The sequence below is a fragment of the Cibotium barometz genome, chromosome 44, assembly GCF_041138505.1.
Source record: "Cibotium barometz isolate CiBa-2024 chromosome 44, ASM4113850v1, whole genome shotgun sequence".
Classification (NCBI taxonomy): Eukaryota; Viridiplantae; Streptophyta; class Polypodiopsida; order Cyatheales; family Cibotiaceae; genus Cibotium; species Cibotium barometz.
The window spans coordinates 46,354,785-46,373,998 of NC_141089.1; the positions used below are offsets into that span (position 1 = coordinate 46,354,785).

General features: G+C 45.3%; 1 protein-coding gene across 2 annotated transcripts in view; it reads left to right on the forward strand.

The window, feature by feature from the left end:
- The window catches only part of NDC1 (NAD(P)H dehydrogenase C1), a 48,319-nt gene that overhangs the window by 27,579 nt on the left and 1,526 nt on the right, over positions 1-19,214 (forward strand). For both annotated transcript variants that reach the window (XM_086782672.1, XM_086782673.1), the window contains exons 3-8: positions 6,972-7,067; positions 15,795-15,861; positions 16,083-16,275; positions 18,257-18,350; positions 18,462-18,677; positions 18,771-19,163. In XM_086782672.1, coding sequence (XP_086638798.1) covers positions 6,972-7,067; positions 15,795-15,861; positions 16,083-16,275; positions 18,257-18,350; positions 18,462-18,677; positions 18,771-19,163 — 1,059 coding nt within the window. The remainder of the gene's footprint in view (positions 1-6,971; positions 7,068-15,794; positions 15,862-16,082; positions 16,276-18,256; positions 18,351-18,461; positions 18,678-18,770; positions 19,164-19,214) is intronic.

Consider the following 19,214-nt stretch of genomic DNA (forward strand, 5'->3'; position numbering starts at 1 on the left):
CTACATGATGTCTACTTGATAACTAGATGTATGAATGCTCTACTAATGACTTGTTCTTTCTTGAATATGATGGATTGCTTATATATGTGAGAAAGCTGCTGGTCAGCCAATTGCCCTGCTGTCGTCGAGTATGCTAGACAAAAAATACCTAATTTTTGCACTTTGACATGATGTTGTTCCCACCTTGTCCTAGCCACTTTGGGGTGTCAGTAGCCGCTTGTTATAGGAGCCTCTGAAGGCTGTCGACAACACTTTGGAAACTGCCGACAGGAACTTCTTACCTTCCCATGGGGATGTTGGATGTAGATGCTGATGCTATGCTATTGAAGATGATGATTTTGATGTGGATGATGATGTTGATGCTCCTATAAATGGTGATGCTTCTGATGCTGATGATTCTGATGATGATGAGGATGCTTATCCTACTGTTGCACCAATCAGGGATTTAGACAGTTCATGCCGAAGATTAGCCATGGCACGGGCGTGCACGTGACATTCCCTTCTGCTAAACTTGATGACGGGGTGGAGACTCTGTCATCCTTTCTCCATGGACTTCTACTGAACTGCTATTGCGTACTGACTTTGACTTCATTGACTTGGCTGATATTTTTGGTCTGAACACCTTCACTCCTAATCTCCACCTCCAAGTCTTTGATGAAGAACTGAGCATCTGTTCACTATTGTTCCCATGCCTGCTTGCCCTTAACCTTGACACAGCAGTGGGTCACTTGCCGGAACTGATCATGCCTGTTGCTAGGCGTTTGGAACTGATCTGAGGGCTTATTGAGGTACTAGGTTTGCGTACCTACCTGTAATATGACTACTATGCGGAAGCGTGCTTAATGATGATTAACGCAAAGCAATAAAGATTAACGCTAATCACATGCTCATGACATAGAGTAGAGAGAAGGAGAAGAGAGAGAATCTTTACCTAACCTACTCCTACTATATATTACTGAATGAATGAGTAATTACAATAATTTTCATAGATCCAATGTAGATCTAGACTATGAATGCTATGAATGAACTTATGCTTAATGTTCTCCACTGTGCGTTAATGGAAAACGCTGATTTGGAGATGTACTTGGCTGATCCAAACTGTTAGACTGCATGTCCTTGCTCTTGGCTCTGCAATCTCTGTCTTTGAATGATTATGAATGATCCATGACTTGCCTTTATATAGGAAAGTGATTAGCAAGTCGTAATCAGGTCGGTTTTCACTTTTCAGGCCATAAAAAGTCATCAAAAATGTCATAAAATGTGTTCATATTGTGCCCATAATATGTCCCAACCATTGGTACATGTCCAAGGTACCTCCGGGCACCTATAGGGCTACCAAATTGGCTCCAAACTGCCCATATACGACCTCTAACTTTGCCCTTAAGGCGGCTGTGAGGAATAGTCATGTCTACGTGGCACCGGATTAACATGTGCATGTGACACTACCCTTAGGGACTGCATCCTCTAGCTTCTTGTTTGCAGACCACTCCATCTGCTACCCTGCTGCATCCTTCTTGTTGGAATTGTGCACCTTCCTTGGGACATAGCTTAGTGGGCTGAGCTTGAATTCTCATTATACCTATGTTGCATGCGCAGAAGCCTTGCTGTTCTGATCCACAGCCCTAATCATGATTAAGAACATTGATGCTAATTCACACAAGATTAAGATAGAGGAGAGAGAAGAAGAGAGAGATTAGGTGCTAGGTTTTCTGTATTACTATGGTACAAAAAGGTAACTGATTTGCTTGTACATGAATTAGGGCTTTGGTTAGCCACAAGGGGTTGACCCTGGTCCTTCTACTATCTTCTACAGAATGCTATGAATGATAGATGACTGAATAATGACTTAGGAACTGAATAACTGAATGTCTTTGGCTGATTTATGAGCTATGCTTATATATGGGGTAGGACAGCAGTCAGTCGAACAACAGTAAAGCTATCGGCTTGCTGAATAATCCCAAAAAATGCTAAAACTAAAATATAATGCTAGGCGGGTTGGCAATAAATGTTGGACTGCTCCACAATGCTGGCCGACTGGTACTGATAGCCATCTGATGCTGGTCGACTGGTTATAATGACTTGCTGAAGTTGGCCGACTGATGCTAGGAGAAGTCCAAAGGCTGCCGACTATGATCTAATGCTCCTGATGATGATGGTTCTTTTAATAATGCCGATTGTAATGTTGATGAAGATGATGGTTCTACTACTGATGGTGATGAGAATGCTGACTAAGATACTGATTAATCAGTGATTTAGAATGTTCATGCTGAAGATGTAACATACCCATCTTCACTAGTAAAGAAATGTCCATGTAATTATGAGTTTTTATGGTATAAAAATCAATGATTTTATTATTTGAGTCATTTCTACTTAGAATCTTCAAAATCTGAGCCCAAATTTGGAATCTGCGCGCGATTTTACCCTAATATAGGATTTTACAGCATCCAAAACAGACATCGGATCAAGCCTATACGCAAATTTCAGTCATTTTAGTTAAAAAACGGCGACCTTTAAACCTTAATAAATGCACGACCGGGCGTCTGATTGACGAACGGTCTGAACCCCAACGACCAGGAGAACCTCTCGGACAAAAAAAAATTTCGCCCCCCGGGGCGGTTCGGCACGCAAATCGAGACGGGCATCCCAAATTTGGGTATCCCGCCCCAAAATTTGGGCCGTACACACTTACTAGGGTGCCCGTACGATGACCGCTCAAGAACCAAAGGATGGCCGCCCACTGTATGGTCCACACGTACCTCTACGTGGACACCCATGCTGCCCCAGACCAGATAAGGTACATGCGTACCACTCCTTTCCCTGACAACTGACACCGTACCTTTCCCCTAGACGCATGTAGGCCACTGATCCATAGCCCTTGAAGGTACACCGTCCTTTCGTCCTTGCTTTGCGCGGCGCCCGTACCCTCTCTCCCAGCTATATAAACCCCCGGGGTGCTCCACAGGCAGTACGCATTTCTGTGCAGCGTATGCCCTGTTGTACTGTCGTCCGTACCGCCGTCTGTCCCTGTGCAGCGTACTTGCTGTAGTACAGCCGCCCCTTGCAGTCGCCTCTCTCACACTCCCTCATTTGCCTCTTTTCAGATAAGCTAATTTTCCTCCATCCCCCTCTTGCTAGGAGGCAGTGTCCTCAACTCTTCTTCCCCCCCCCCCCCCTTCCCCCTTCCCCCCCCCCCCTCTGTGAAGAGACTTACAGCAGCCCCTCACAGCCCTCTCCACATTTTTGGCCTTAAGGATATCTCACAATCCTCCCCCCCCCCCCTCCCCTCCCCCCATTTGCGTAGACTTTAATAAGGGTTTTTTGCCTTAAGAACGGGTTTGTGCGCCATAATCTTTTGCTCATACGGTGAGCAAACGATCTCCGAATTGAGATCCGACTGAAGCGTTTCGATCGCGGCAGCGAGCTCTACAAGGCGACGCCCAAGATGGCCTCTTCTCGGAGACGTCAAAATATTGCCTCAAGAGGAGCACGCAATAACGAGATTAGGGAAGATGCTCCCAATGCGGCTCCAGCCCTCCCTTTTCAAGCTCCTCAAGGAAATGGTGGCCAGGTTAGCTTGGTTATTTTTTTTAAAGAAGAGTTTTTCCTTAAAATTAGTATTAATAAACGTGTATCTTTTCCTTTTAAAATAACGACATAAAATTGTATGAAGTTACGGATTATGTGATGCTGCATTCAATAAATTGCGTTGAAATTGTTATCTTTACGAATTGTGTAAATGCTATATTCAATAAATTGCATTGAAATTGTTATCTTTAAGAGTACAAGTTTTTTTATGGCTTCAACGCTAACTCCGTTCCGTGCTTGTGTAGCCGGGCGGCGTCGTTAGCAAAGCCCGGGAATGGCCCAAGGTATCTCTCATACCATTGGGATAATAAGGATCGCCGATTGAGGCGAGAGATTATGATGCTGCCTAGCTCTGAGGGCCCAAGCTAGTGCGGTAAATAAGCCCACCCTAGTGCGCAGACATCCCTCTGAGGGGCGGGAGGATCGAGCAATGGAGCCTGAGAGGGTGATAGGCCGGCTTGAGTCCTCGCCAGCGGCCGACGATGAGGTGTATGGTCCCGTAGGGTTTTGCCCAGCGTGTAGAGGCTGAAAGGCCGAATTCTAGATCATCGGCAGAATAAAGGAAAAGAATAAGAGAGCCAGTTTGGCTTGTATAGAATTGATTCATGTATAAACTTTTTATATAAATATATCTTGTCTTTGGCATGATTGCATTGTGTAAAAAGGCTGTTTTAACAAACCTTGTGAAAAAGGGCCTTAATTAAGGAACATGTTTATTTATGTCAAACAGTGTGGTAGGATTAATTAGAAAACAAATTGATGCGTGAGTAGGGTGAAAAGTGGGAGGGTGGAATGCCCGACGGCACTATCCTATGGACGGGTGGACCTGATTAGTTGGGTAGCTTTTCAACAGATTAAGAGAAAGCCCTACGCTAGATAAATAGGTTCTTGGGTAACTCTATTCTAGAAGACTAGTCCAGTGGTTGTGCCTTGCATAAGATGAGGAAAAAAGCATTGCCTCTAGAAATCAATTCTAGTAGTTGCCCAATTTATGATCAATTGCCCTATGGGTGATTTGATGTTTAGAAGATCACGCTCTCCCTGCGGGATAGAACTAGGTCTTACCTATGAATCGTATCCTTGAATCTCTACATGGTCAAGGTGTCGATGAATGAGAAATTTTCTCTAAGTTAAGACTTAGTGGACTATCTTAAGTGTTTCCCCCATTTTAGAAGGGAGGAACCTTACAGAAGATTAAGCCATGGCACGAGTGTGCACGTGACATGGAGGTTGATCAACGTATACCTCCTCCTCTAAATCTCCGCTCAAAAAGGCAGATTTAACATCTATCTGAAAGACAAGTCATCCAAAATGAGCAGCCAAGGCTAAAACAGTCTGAATGGTGGTAGGGCTGGGTAACTAGGCCTTAGGGCTGGTCTTGGGCTGGAAAATGCCCTTTTTGGTACCCCACACTCATGGTTGTCAACGGTACGAAAATACGATACCGTACGATACGATACCGTACGGGAATTTTTGGTACGATATGAAATTTTTGGATACCGTACGATAAAATACGGTTTTTTTTTTTTACACTTACAACCTATGGAGCTTCAAGCTTGAATGTGAGGGAAGGTTGGGAGGGGAGGAGTCTACAGTGCTTGAGGAACCAGAACATGGATATGTGTCTTTCCCGGTTGGATCTCCCGATTGTCTCCAAAAAAGAACCTGGATGGGTAATGCAATACCAAAGGTCTCCCAGTGTAGCGTTTATGACTAAGGGACCGTCCTTGCATAAATACGAGGAGTGCATCTAGGGTGATAAGTTTAGGGACTCCTCTCTAGATCAAAATGGCCATGTCTAAATCTTCTCCCTCGTGCATAACTTGAGAATCTAATTGTCTAGCCTACCTATACTAGGGATCCCCAAGTGATGTAGCAAGATTCTCTCATCCTACCAATCAAGTGTACACTACCAGTCTACCTCGCTAGATTTTTTAGGTCTCTCAACAACCCCATATGGAATACTGAGTGGACACGAAAGTTGCGAAGTATTGCGAGCATTTGGGATCTTCTTAAAGCAGGGTTTCTATATTTTTTTTAGCATTTGGATTTTTTTTTTTCAAGGGAAAAAATTTTTGGGGGGGAAAAAAAAACTCGTTCCATACGATACCGTACGAACCGTACCGTACGAACCCATTCGTACCGGAATGAGAAACAACTATGCCCACACTAGGGCCCAAGGTCTTGGACACCACAATCTACCCACGGGTGGCCAATGGGCTGCCCATGAGCCTATTGGATGACCTTAATCCATGCCCCCTTTTGGTATGGTGTCACTAGTACCAAGTGCATGGGTTTGTACACACTGGGACTGTGACGGTTGACAATGGCTGGATGATAGGCACCTGACCAAGTGGCCTAATAAGTGCCTGGGAGGACACGACACAGTAAATCATACCAGAGGGACACAAATGTCTGCACATTATGGGATGGGCATAACTCTGAACACCCTTTGGAGTACAGCAGTGACTTGTCCCTAGACAAGGGATCAAAAAATGTTTGGTGTCTAGCCTGAGGGCCTTGCACTTTTGTTGGTGTAGTATGTCCACAACGTCCAAGTGTGGGATGCACGTGACAATCGCTAATGATTCCCCAATATTATGACACGTGCATCCATGTCTAGGGGTAAAGCATATGACATCTCCTTGTCCTTATTCTAGGATATTGGGGTGGATGCCTGTTAGACCCCAGAACAGGGTTTGATACCCTTGCCTAAGAATGGGGTAGGCCTTAGGCCACCCTAAGGGTCTAGGTGACCCATGACCAATGCCCAACAGTCCCATTGGACTGGGCATGCTGTCGCCAGGCCTGGAGGGCCTGGGCAGCAAGGCAGCAATAGAGTATTTAGGGTGCATCTTTGAAACCAGAGAAGATTCAAGATGGGTCCTAGGAACAGTTCATGCTGCGAAGTAATCATGTTCCTAAAAAGTAGAGAAGAACCTACATGTTAATAATCGCTGGGAGATATGGCCGAGATCCTATAGTGTGCAGAAGGGTAATGGGGTGCCAGTGTTGGATCTGCAGGCAGGGCCCTCCTTAGGGATCAGCTGGATGAATCGCTCAGAGAGGCTGTGGCAAAGCACCTGTCTGCATTCATTGAAGGTTGTCCTGAGATCATAAGAAAAACCACTGGGAAGCCATTGCAAAAGAAAATCAACACTAAAGGGCTTTTTAGTAGCTCTTGCGTACTTGAAAAAAAAAGCATTTATGGGCATGATTAAAGATAGAATGCATAAATCATGTGAGATATCATCGGCACTCTTTGTAATGTTATCTTTTAGTCTGTTCTAACAAATTTCAACTTTACTTATTGCTTTAGGAGCCCCCCCGGTTAGCTTGGTTCTGGGATATCAAATTATACTTATTGTTGCTTGTGTTTTTTTCAGAAGCCAAGGATTTGTGTCTTAGGAGGAGGTTTTGGTGGACTTTACACAGCTTTGCGGCTTGAGTCTCTTGTCTGGCCGGCTGACAAGAAGCCCCAGGTATGGCCAACTTTTGTTGTGTTGTTGATATTTCATAAGCTATAAAAATACCATGGAGAGTTTGTGTTTACAAGCAAGAGGCTATTTTAACCCAGAGAAATCGCTGTTCTGTCCTCAAAGTTCAGCTCATTTTCTCTTTACCACCAAGAATATTAAGTATTGAATTAGTGACTCACAAAATGGAGGTCAAATTTGTCTCTTTATGTTTTACGCTAGAGTTGTTTAGGATTGTGTGTGGGGTTTAGTGTTTCAATCAATCACGCAAGGGCTGATCCACACCTTGTGTGATGGATAAGCTAGTCTAGAAGATGAGTCAGATGAGGCATTGAGACATGATTAGGGCATTTAAGTTTGGAATTAATGGTTTTGTAGTGGTTTAGGGGAATTTTTTGATTGGTTCTTCTGCAAAGAGTTTACTTTTTGTGCCTTTTGGAGGTATGTAAAAGGAAATTACCATTCAAACTTTGTGATTGTTGTCTCTAAAGCGGTGGTCTCATCATTGCCACATGTCTCAAAAGATACAAGGGCTGTATGAGGTGTACATAAAAAAAAGGAGTATATGTACTATGAGGGCTGCATGAGGTAGGTAAGAATGAGAGGGGAATCTTTGTAGGAACATACAAGACTTAGTATAGAAAATCACAAAGTTAAAAGGAATATAAGAGCCAATGGTGATTTTGGGACATTGGAAGGTGCTTTTCCAGTGCAAACTTTTTTTTTTTTTCTTCAGAAAGAGACTTCTATGAAGTATGAGAAAAACATACAACAATCACAGCTATAAGCCGGAAGAGAATAGAATCACCCCAATATGTAAGGTGATTTCAATCACTGAGGAGCATCATGATGCCATGTAAGACCTGTGGTACTAGAGGAAAAGAAGATGCCATGGTCCCATTCCCGCATAAATATCACACACTTCGCTTGCGCAGAACGAGAGGGCCCCTGAATGCGAGCCCAAGTAGCCATAAGAGTGTGGATGATATCACCCCATATAGTACTAATGCACTGAGACCCAAAAATCTAGACACCCTCAATAGCCTCCGTGCATCTAGCTCTCCAGATCTGCCATGTTGTAATACTGGCAATAATCTCCCAATTGGTGTCAATCCTCTGTCTAGGGGGTGTATAATCAGAGCGAGGAACATCCTGCAATAAACCATGCTGGGCAATACCTCTACGAATGAAAAAAACAGAATCTGTACCACTGCTCTCATAAAAAAGTTGCGGACCGGACTGGGAGAGCCAAGCAACTACCCCCCAAGTCACATGCATGGCTCGGCCACTCAATTTGCCCATAAGTTGGGCTACAGGACCCCAAATCTGCTGTGCAATGCTGCACCCCCATAGACAATGTTGTACGGACTCAGAATCTGCCGCACATCTAGGACATGAAGGTGCTACACCGAAAACTGATCTCCATTGATTGGTGGGGAGACCACCATGTAAGAATAACCAAAAGAAACGAGAGATCTAGCTCCTTCTGTATGAGTGCCAAAGTCTATGCCAATATTTGCGTTGTATCACTGGAGAAATATCATAGCTCTCCCAATGAGGCCTGAGAGTAGGGATCCTATGCATCTGTCGAGTGAGGAGAAGCTTGGCATTCCGAACAGTGAAACTGAAAAAAGGAAGGCTTTTCAAAGGATCGAAGGCATCAATCCACTCCCACTCTCCTGGATCCCACTGAAGATGTCTGATAGGACTGCCACCATATAGCCACAAACACCAAGAGCCATGAGTCACTATCTGAGGAGAAGGGTCAATGAACCAGTGCTTCCCCGAGCGACCAACAATCTGTCAGAATACGCAGTGGAGATGATGACCAGATCTGGGAACACGAGCAAAAAACGCATGCAGAAAAAACAGCACAAGAGAGAGAGAGAGAGAGATGTAGGCGTGTAACTCTGCTCTGATATACACAAGAAGATCCCGGTGTTGGTACACAAGTGGTATGGGGACTGGGGGCCTATTTATATGCCCCCACATCAGCAGTCGGCCTGCTGTAGGGCAGCCGATTGGCCCTGAAAACTCCACGACCAGCACACCATCCAGTCGGCCAGAATATCAGCAGTCGGCCACCTGAGACATGGGGTCGTGGACCAGTTCCAGCAGTCGGCCAGCAAATGGGCTGCCTCCCAAGCCACAGAAAAAATAGAAAAAATAGGCGAAAAATGCGGAGAGTGGGGAAAAATGATAAAACACCTCATAAGGGCGGGCACACCCACAACAAAGGCCCTGGTGTATAAAACTGGACAGGAGATGACTTCTAACACCCCCTCTCAGCTCCTGGCTGTGAAACCAACCATAGGGAGCTGGGGTGCCGCCTGAGCAAATCATGAGAGAGCGACTTCGTGAAGAGGTCCACCGTACTGTCCTCTGTCGAACAGAACTCTAGCAGGATGTCACCAGCAACGATCTGTTCACGAACAAAGTGCCTCTGGATGACCATGGGTTCCTCCAGTGGAAGCCCAAACCTGCAATGCAACCTTTGCATCCTCACCACCTCACAAGCAGCATCACAAACAGCCCGATACTCTGTCTCTATGCTCGACAAGGCAAAAGATGACTGCTTCTTATTGCTCCATAAAACTACTAGTAGATCTCCTCATGTCCGGATCTCCTCCCCAAACCGAGTCACTCCAACCGTGGAGTCGGACTCCATCCAACAATCCCCCTCCTGTGTACAAGAGTCCATGATCCTTCGCATGCCGCAGAAACCACAGGAAACGCAATCCTGCCTCCCAAAGAGACATCTGCAACCATGAGCTCAACTGCCTCATCAGGAAGCTCCCGTCCAATCTGGTGTCCATCAACCAGATCCATGAACCATACTGCTTCTGAGTCAAAAAGGCATCACACTGCTCACAAGGATCAACACCTGTTACGGTGCACAAACAAGTCTTGGAAACCTGATGAAGACCATACAAGGCCTTCTGAAACCTGTCAACCACCCACTCTGAATCTGGAACCACAAAGCCTGGAGAAACCACCTCCTTCTGCAAGTAATCACCTGCCACCTACTTGGCTTTCCGAAAGGTCCCCGTGGAAAGAACATCCTCAACTACTGGAAGTTCTATGTCCCGAACACTATGAGACATTAGAGCATAAGTGACCTGTTCAGCTTCCTCTGACTGACGAACACAAGAACTACCAACATCAGTACTGGAAAGTTCCTGCCAACTGCTGCCATCTACTGGTAAGCTATCCACCATCTGGTCTCGGAAAGTCTGTACCTGCAGCGTATCCACACACAAGTGGCCATTACCAGACTGCCACTCATCACAAACCTGAGGACCTAGGAGAGAGAGTGCTGAAAGCGTGTAAACTCCATTCTCCACTCCGCCTTCCCAAACCACTTTGCCTGTTGCTTTGTCCCGGAGAGCAACAAAATGCTCATCAAACTCCACCCGTAGGCCAGTGTCGGACTTCTTCTCAGAAGACTTCTCCGATGAAGCCTCCCCTTTGCCCGAGTTACGGCCTTTCGACCGTTGGCCAGTTAAGGCCTCCGAACCTCCACCCTGAGGAGGGTTCGTGAATTGTTCCTCCTGGTCCAGGACCATGGGCACAAGCTCCTCCCACGTGATGGTGCTGAGCCTGCCACTGGTAATCAAAGAGGAGTAAAATGGTGAGTACGAAGAGGGCAAGTGTGACAGCAACGTGATGGCCATGTCCTCTGACGATATCTCCTTCCCAGCCTGAAGAACTTCCTGCTGAAGAGCCTGCAGCTTGTTAATATGCTCCCGCATCGTCGCTGACTTTGCAGGGCTCATAACCCGCATCTGTACTTCCAAGGAAATCCTCTTCATGGGCGATACCCTGTTGTAAAGTGAGGCCAAATGCTGCCATATACCTCTGGCCAGCGTCATATGCTTTATATGATTGATTACCTGCGGTGTGCAGTTGAGGAAAATAAACGAACGGACCCTGGCGTTGACACGATCCCACATCTGTGTCTGAGCCTCCCGGTCCTTCCGGATCGACGGCGGTAACTCCCCTTCCTCTACTTCCGGCCGTGGAACACCAACAACGACGAAATCGGCGAGGTCGTAAGACTCTAGAACAGATTCCATCATCACCTTCCATATGCCATAGTTGCTCCCGTCCAACTAACGGTCCACCGGGAACGTGGGGAGTGTCGGGATCTTCACATGTCTCTCGGCCATCTCCTCAAACAGATCTGCCATAGCGGGGATGTACTCTGAAAAGGGGTGGGTGGGTGGGAACAAAGAAGAACTAAAACCTGCAAGTGGCTGTCCAGCAAATCAGCCCGCCTTCCTCTTGCTTCTCCTCTTCCCGAACAGTCCAAAACAGTCCACCAATCAGCCACAAAACAGTCCCCCTCTTGCTCACACAAATCCCAAGACCTATCTAGAGCCTAGGCTCTGATACCATGTCAGAATACGCAGCGGAGATGATGACCAGATCTGGGAACACAAGAGCAAAAAACGCATGCAGAAAAAACAGCACAAGAGAGAGAGAGAGATGTAGGCGTGTAACTCTGCTCTGATATACACAAGAAGATCCCGGTGTTGGTACACAAGTGGTATGGGGGCTGGGGGCCTATTTATATGCCCCCACATCAGCAGTCGGCCTGCTGTAGGGCAGCCGACTGGCCCTGAAAACTCCACGACCAGCACACCATCCAGTCAGCCAGAACATCAGCAGTCGGCCACCTCAGACATGGGGTCGTGGACCAGTTCCAGCAGTCGGCCAGCAAATGGGCTGTCTCCCAAGCCACAGAAAAAATAGGAAAAATAGGGGAAAAATGCGGAGAGTGGGGAAAAATGATAAAACACCTCATAAGGGCGGGCACACCCACAACAAAGGCCCTGGTGTATAAAACTGGACAGGAGATGACTTCTATCACAATCCTCACTGGACTAAGCCTAGTGTTTGGTATGATCTCCTCCATACTACATCTCCTCAATCTCCCACCAGGCATGATAGAATACATGAGGAAATCTGTATCCTCCTGGCCTGGCAAAGCAATGACTTGCAGAGGTATGCCTATCCTCGAAAAAACTCCCAGCCAACTCGGATGATAGTCTCCGTGAAAGGTCCCAGAAAGCCACTCATGCGGAATAGCTGCATCAATCTAATCAATACGAATGCGAGAGCCCCTAAGATGCTGAGTGGATGCAACTCTCCGATCCTCTGGAAGACTCTTAAAGGTCTTCCAAGCAAGAACTGTGTATGCGCATCTCTCCCATCCTGACCATTGCATATAATGAGATGCACCAAGTGGCCGACCAGCCTCATCCCTAATGAACTCGCTCCACATAATAGGTTGTCGGTCAGCCTCGTCCAAAGACCTAGGAAGCCTTTGTCGCAAAAAATATCTCATGCTTCTCCATGCTCTGACAATGGCTGCAATAAGAGGGGAAGATGGTGCCCTAATATCAGCCTCTGTGAACAAAAAATGTGTGTTGGGCATCCAGTCTCTCCCGACCCTAGGTGTACATTTGGAAATCTGAGACGAGAAAAAATCCTTCCAAGGCTCAGTGCTTGGTAGGAAATCTCTAACCACAAGTTTGCAAAGCAACGCCGTGCATTGAACATCCGGATCGATAATATTCAAGTCCCCCTCTCTTTTGGGCTGAATAACTGTGAGCCAAGCTACCGTGGCACGAGTGTCTGAGGTGCCATCGAAGCCCGACCAGAGAAAATTTTGGATCAATCTCCGCAATTGGCCAATGCACGCACGAGAGAAGCACCAACAAGAGGCAATAAACCAAGCTGAGGCAAGCAAAACCTGATTAGCCACCAAAGCTCTGGAGGCTAAATCTAATCTCTTGGAGCTCCAATGGAGGAGCTTCTTCCGGATACTCATAAGTACCGGAGCAAACTGCTGTGCAAGAGAAATATCAATCCCAACTTGGCATCCCAAATATCTAGCAGTACATCCTCTGCTGATCCAAGTAAAACCAAGCTCTGCACCCCAATCAACTCTCGGTGAATCACTAACCCAAAAACCAACAGATTTGTGCCAATTAACGAGTGCCCCTGCTGCCAAACAGAACTCCTCTAGTGCTACCCGGAAGGAACGTAAGCATATATGTGAAGCCTCCAAAAACAGGGCTGTGAGATGTGATGTGCCTGCTAGCACCACTTAGGCCACACGAGCTTTGTTGTGCACCTGATATAGTGTTGCAAGGGCACTTAGCAGTGACACATGAATGGATATGTGATATAATGCTCCTCTGCACTGAGAGAGCAACAAGGGAATGTGCCTGTGCACCTTTAGAATCATCTTTGATCTGTAGTAGGAGGTACCGGTGCTAGTATGATTGAAGTGACTAACACCTCCTATAGAAGTAGGAGGAGCATAGGCTGCTGCACTGTAGATATTGTATGCTCTCCTATAGAAGTAGCAGGAGCATAGGCTGCTGCACTGTAGATCTTCTGCAACAATTCCCCAAAGCTCTTTGGCCACCAGTAGATGCCTCATTATATAGGCCCACAACGCCTGTCAAGCTTGTCTTCGGCAATAAGCATCCCAAACACATCATTGCTAGCCATATTGTTTGCAAGTTACCCCTTGTACCCAACTGAATGCACGCGATGCAAAACGCCTAAAAACACTGCAAGTGTGTTTGCTACTGATCACAATGTATAACAGTGCAAGTAGCTCTCTGAAAACCTGCAAAGGTATTGAAAGGAGTAGGGTTAGAGGATAACTTTTTGAATTTTCTGCAAGCTTGGGTGACGTATTTCAATGCCGGTACCACCAATGAGCTCCCCAAAGAGCCCCGCATGAACATATGAGGTCGATTTCAGCTCTGTTTTTGGAAGGCTGAAAATTTACAGGTGTGTTTTGAGGGGTCAAACAGGGTCGGAACTTGGGGCTTTTTGGCTTGGGAGACTTGGAAGAGGATGAGGAACACAATGTTGAAAAAAAAGGGAGCTGCAATGGCAGTGGCAGGCGGCAGGTGGCTGAATTGGGTTGAGCTGCCTCTGCTTGGGCAGCGTAGGCAGAAATCCTCAAATCAAAAAATTGAAAAGGGGAATGGTTAATTGGACTGGGGACGAGTTCGTGTGTGTACACGGCTTCCTGGAGGAGCGGGCTATGGAAGATGGCGGGGCTGACCTATAGAGTGGCGGCTATTTTTCTTGCTTCTCCTAGCTCCAATGGAACTTCGCCTCCTTGCAAATGAAGGCCTATATGACCTTTAGGCTCTCCAAGGGGTCTTTTGAAGAGACCAAGGAAGAAGGTGATTGAAGCTGCAAACTGCCTCCAAGTAAAGAAACAGGCTGCTCCAGCTGCTCCACGTAAGTTGCTAGTGCAGATGTGAATCCCTGGAATCACAAAGCCTTATGCTCTAGTACCAAATGTTGGAGAGATGCTGCAGCCAAGCACAAAAATCCACACACACACACACACACACACAAAGTCGTGACAGTATAAGGAGAGGCACACAAAGAAATGTTGTAGATTACATGATAAGTGCCAAAAGGACAATATAAGATGAACCCTATAATGAAATAAGGGGTGGGTTCACACCTAGAGTGCATGGGGGAAAATTCAAAAGCCCCTCTTGTGGATGGTAAAAAGTGCCCCGGCTGGTCCTATTGGAGTTCACCCATCACGGCCCCATAACATAGATGTCTACATGTTTCATTTGAATGGACATCATACACACTCCACGGGTGCTTGGAGTGGTTGATAGTGACTTAGACCGGAAGGTGAATTCCCTTGCACTTAGAGCCCTGGCCGCATCGGCCAATGTAGCCTCCCCTCCTCAACAACATAGAAAGAAAAAAAGGAAAATGTAGGCTCCCCAGAGAGCGGCTTCCGCCCCTCTTACCTTTAATTGTTTCATTCTCTCTCAAGAGGGTTGTAGTCTGCCTTTGAGTGGACGACCTTTTTCTATCAATAGAAGGATCTTGAAAAAAGAGTAAGCGTGCTGTTGGTGCTGCCCTTTAAGAAGATGCACTTCGAGTCACCTAGGTGAGCCAAAAGCTAAATGATGACAAAGAGTTTTTAGAAGTCAGTCATCTGGGCTCTTGTTCTCTCCGGGGTTTGTGGTTATTTACCATCAGTTTCTAAAGTGCCACATGTAGTGCTGTTGGAGTGACAAACATGATTAATGGAGTTATTATTCGAGTGGTTTAGACTCTAGAGACATGATTTACATTTTAGGCAAGAATGTAGGCAGATGCCCTTAGCAGTCTGGGTCTAGTCACCACCATTTATGCTCTTTCTTTGGAGGAGGTTTGTAAAGAAATATAGCTTTTATACCAGAACTCTATTGACTTTGTTACTGAGTGTATCAAGCCACTTTAGTGTATTATCAATGAACAGTAGAGTGAGGGGGATAATTTTTTTCTGCTTGTATAGGCACTTTTGAACAACTCATGCGCTTCAAGACTTGGTCAAGCCCTGTATGACACAGCATTTGAAGCAGCTTCAGTCTCTTCTGACTTGATTGGTAGAAAAGTAATACAAGGAGATTGTGGCATTGGTGAAAGCAAGGTTTGCTAAGTCTCAAGATTGGCGTTCACTAAGCAAGCTAAAAAGCATAGGGTTAATGTCTAGTATAGGAAATGGATTGAGTGTGTCTTTGGATTATGAAGCAGCTTCGTGCTGAAACAGGTGGGCAAGCACCACCTTTTTTTTTTCTTCAAGTTTTCCAATCATCTGGGTGAGCAATGACCTCAGTATAACAACTTTGTTTAGTTAGCACAAATTTTGGTGAGTTTTTATCTCATGTAGATGTCCACATGCAGGTTCTCATTGTTGACCAATCAGATAGATTTGTGTTCAAGCCTATGATGTACGAGCTACTTTCCAAAGGTAACTTCTAATTAATCTAAAAAAAGACAGAGAAAGGTCCTTTAATATCAGATAGATTTTGTGTTCAATCCTATGATGTACAAGCTACTCTTTAAGGGTAATTAAACTAAAAAGACAAAGAAGGGCCCTTTAATATCAGTGTAGTCATGAGCTTTATTTTTGAAAGAAATGGACAAGCTGTCTTAGGCGCAAGGCTTAATGGATTCAATTTTTTGATGCAGAGGTTGATTTGTGGGAGGTAGCTCCAGCTTTCAAAGACCTATTGGCTGGCACAAGCATACAATTTCAGAAAGATAGAGTGAAAACAGTACTACCTTGTGACGGATCACAAAGATCTACAGGGGGTAGCTCAACATCAAAAGACACTGGTGGGACAGTTTTTCTTGAAAGTGGACTCAAGATAGAATATGATTGGTATGATCAATATATGCTTCTGATACATGATAATTCTGCTTGATGGAATGAACATAAATGACTGTTGCAGTATTTTCAGCTATGGACTCTTCTATTCTCTCCAATGGCAAACTTTTTGCTATTAAGGATAACCTTTCTGAGTACACTCTGTTCTATCTTAGACTGATTTGGAAAGCCCTAATCACAATCCTTCACAAAATTCACACAAAAAAGGAACTACAGTCTAAGGGATTTGGCTTAAGTGTGGGGCATGTGGTTGCGGTTCATACTACTATGGCAAGCCATCTGCCTGGTGGAGATATCTCGTGGTGTCCAAACACCTTTTTTTGGTGGCTTCTTACTCTAAGGGGTGGGTCATGCACACCACGGTAAGAAGATTATAGCAAGCTGCTTAGGACAAGTTGAAGGCAAGAGAGTGGAAGTTCTCTTTTATTTGTGAAGGAAGAAGGCCAGGGAAGGAAGATTTTCATCAAGGCAGGCATCATTGAAGCCTGCCTACATCAGCTATCTTCCGACCTTTGGGGCATGTATGGGGCCCCTTCAGTTCCATGCTACTTGGCTTAGGCTTGTGACTATTCAAATTTCGTTCCTAGAGCTACCCTTGCCATGCATCTGTTGCTGGTTTAGTGCGTTGTTAATGATTTTGTCTTCATAATTAAAAGCAAGTTGGACATTGAAGTGACAGTTTCAGGTGCTTAGCTCTTTAATATTTCATAAAAACAATTGTATGTTTTGTATGTCATATTTCATACTAAGTTCTAACAACTTGTGATGAATTTCAAGCTGACATGGTATTTTGGTATGTTGTGTTTTGTTTTTCCTTTTCTGCAAATGTTCGAGGTGTGCTGTTTTTATTCTTTGACAATTATTCTTTGAAGTGCTCCATTGCTTTAGATATGCTAGTCTTAGCTCTCGCGCTTTCAGGTAAGCCGCATTCCCACACATTCAGAAAAGGATCCCTCCATCCAATATAGGCATTGTAGCTGAAAGCATCCTGCCACCAACTCTCATGGGTTGTGAAACAAGCACACAAGAAATAAGGGCTTTATGTGAGTGCCATATATGTAAGTGCCCGATTAGTGATGACCTTGGGGGCCACGACATATTCCCTTCTTCACTCTATCATGTAGAGAAGTTTGTAGTGGGGAAATTGTCTTGCGAGATTCGGCAGTCTCCCATCAGTTGTCTGCTTCAGAAAAAACCCCCACTTGATATAAGCTTCTCAAGCCCATGCTGGTTTGTGAGTGAGAGGGCTTTTCCATAGTAATTTAGAACTACTCTGGGACAACAAGTGTACCTTGGGTGGAAAGGAATGTCCCTACATAATTAATTTTGCACCTTTTAAATAAGGAGACCCCACGTTTTTTCCAAGAAGGGCCCCTAGTCCAATGGTTGGACCATTGCAACCTTTATATCAAACGCTGTTGGTGAACCAAGGATTTTAAACTTCAGTTTTTCACAAGCAAAGGGCTCTAACCCTCATTAATTACTAAGTACAATGCTTTGGGGTTGGTTTTAAATCAATCCATTGCTCTCTTGACAAACGTGCACACCTTTCTGAGAGTCAAGGAGCATCATTCGGATGCTCTCTTGTAACTTGCAGTTGGTATGGATGAGGCTAAGTTGATAACAAGGTGCACCCAGTGCACATCATGTACTTGGGGATAGATTTATCACTTATGTTGATTACACCATTAATGACCTTTCATAGCTAATTGTACCAAATTTTTTGGTTTAAGCATTGTAGCATTATCTGGTTCAAAACACGTTGTGACAAAATGTTTCTCTCTTTTGCTGCACCTTTGGGTGAGGCCATGAAAAAGGCGGGTTCCCTTGTGTATCCGGTTCAGTTCATCGTGAAGAAGCCTTGTGAGGTTGTTTTTAATGATGTTATAATAGCGATGGGTGTCCAGGTGAAATGCCTACTAAGCTTGAGTACTGATTGAGGTCTGAGCCTCTGATGAACTGGTGGACGGGTCAGGCTGTTGCTGGCTTTGGGTGCTGAAAGCAAAAGGGATATTGTGCCTGGAGCTGCAGATTACGCACTGCCGTTTTCTTCACTGGAAGATGTCCTTGTGAGTCTCCATTTCTCCTCATATCTTAAGCTAGCACTGGTCAGAATGTCTCAATTCAGGAGCAAAGGTGTATGATTTTAATGAGGTATTGAGTGCTTGATATGATTGCAGGAAATTGAGAGACAGTTGAAGAATTTAGAGCGGGAGAAATTCGGAGTGGAGAAGTCTCTAATACAAGTGGTGGTTGTCGGGGCCGGGTATTGTGGTGTGGAACTGGCAGCCACCTTGGCAGAAAGACTTGGGGATCGAGGCAAGGTGCAGGTGGTGGATGTGACACCGGATATTTGCCCTTCTGCACCTGCTGGAAACAGAGAAGCTGCTTACAAGGTCTGGTCTCTTACACACGACTGTACTGCACAGAATGCATCTATCAACTTGCACGGATGACTGATCATTGGTTTCTTCACCTTGTTTCTGCAGGTTCTTTCGTCAAGGGGTGTTGAGCTTATTTTAGGATTTCTTGCAAGCGTAATAAAGAAACCTCCTGCAGAGGAAAACATCTCTACAACAACACAGTCCCAACAACAGTGCCCTTACGTACTTGAATTAAGGCCTGCAAACAAGAGCTCTAAACGATCTGGGCTTCCCAGTATGACTTTGCCGGCTGATATGATTCTTTGGACCGTTGGAAGCAAGCCATCTTTACCTTCAGATGGTATAAGCAGTGGGGTTCAACCTTTTCCTCTGAATGGGAGGGGGCAAGTGGAGACTGATGATACGCTAAGAGTAAAAGGATATCCAAGAATCTTTGCAATCGGAGATTCTGCTTTCCTGAGGGATGGTTCCGGCAAGCCATTGCCAACAACAGCGCAGGTATGACGCTGTTTTTGTTGTTTGTGGGCTTTAATCTTCAATCTCTTTGGT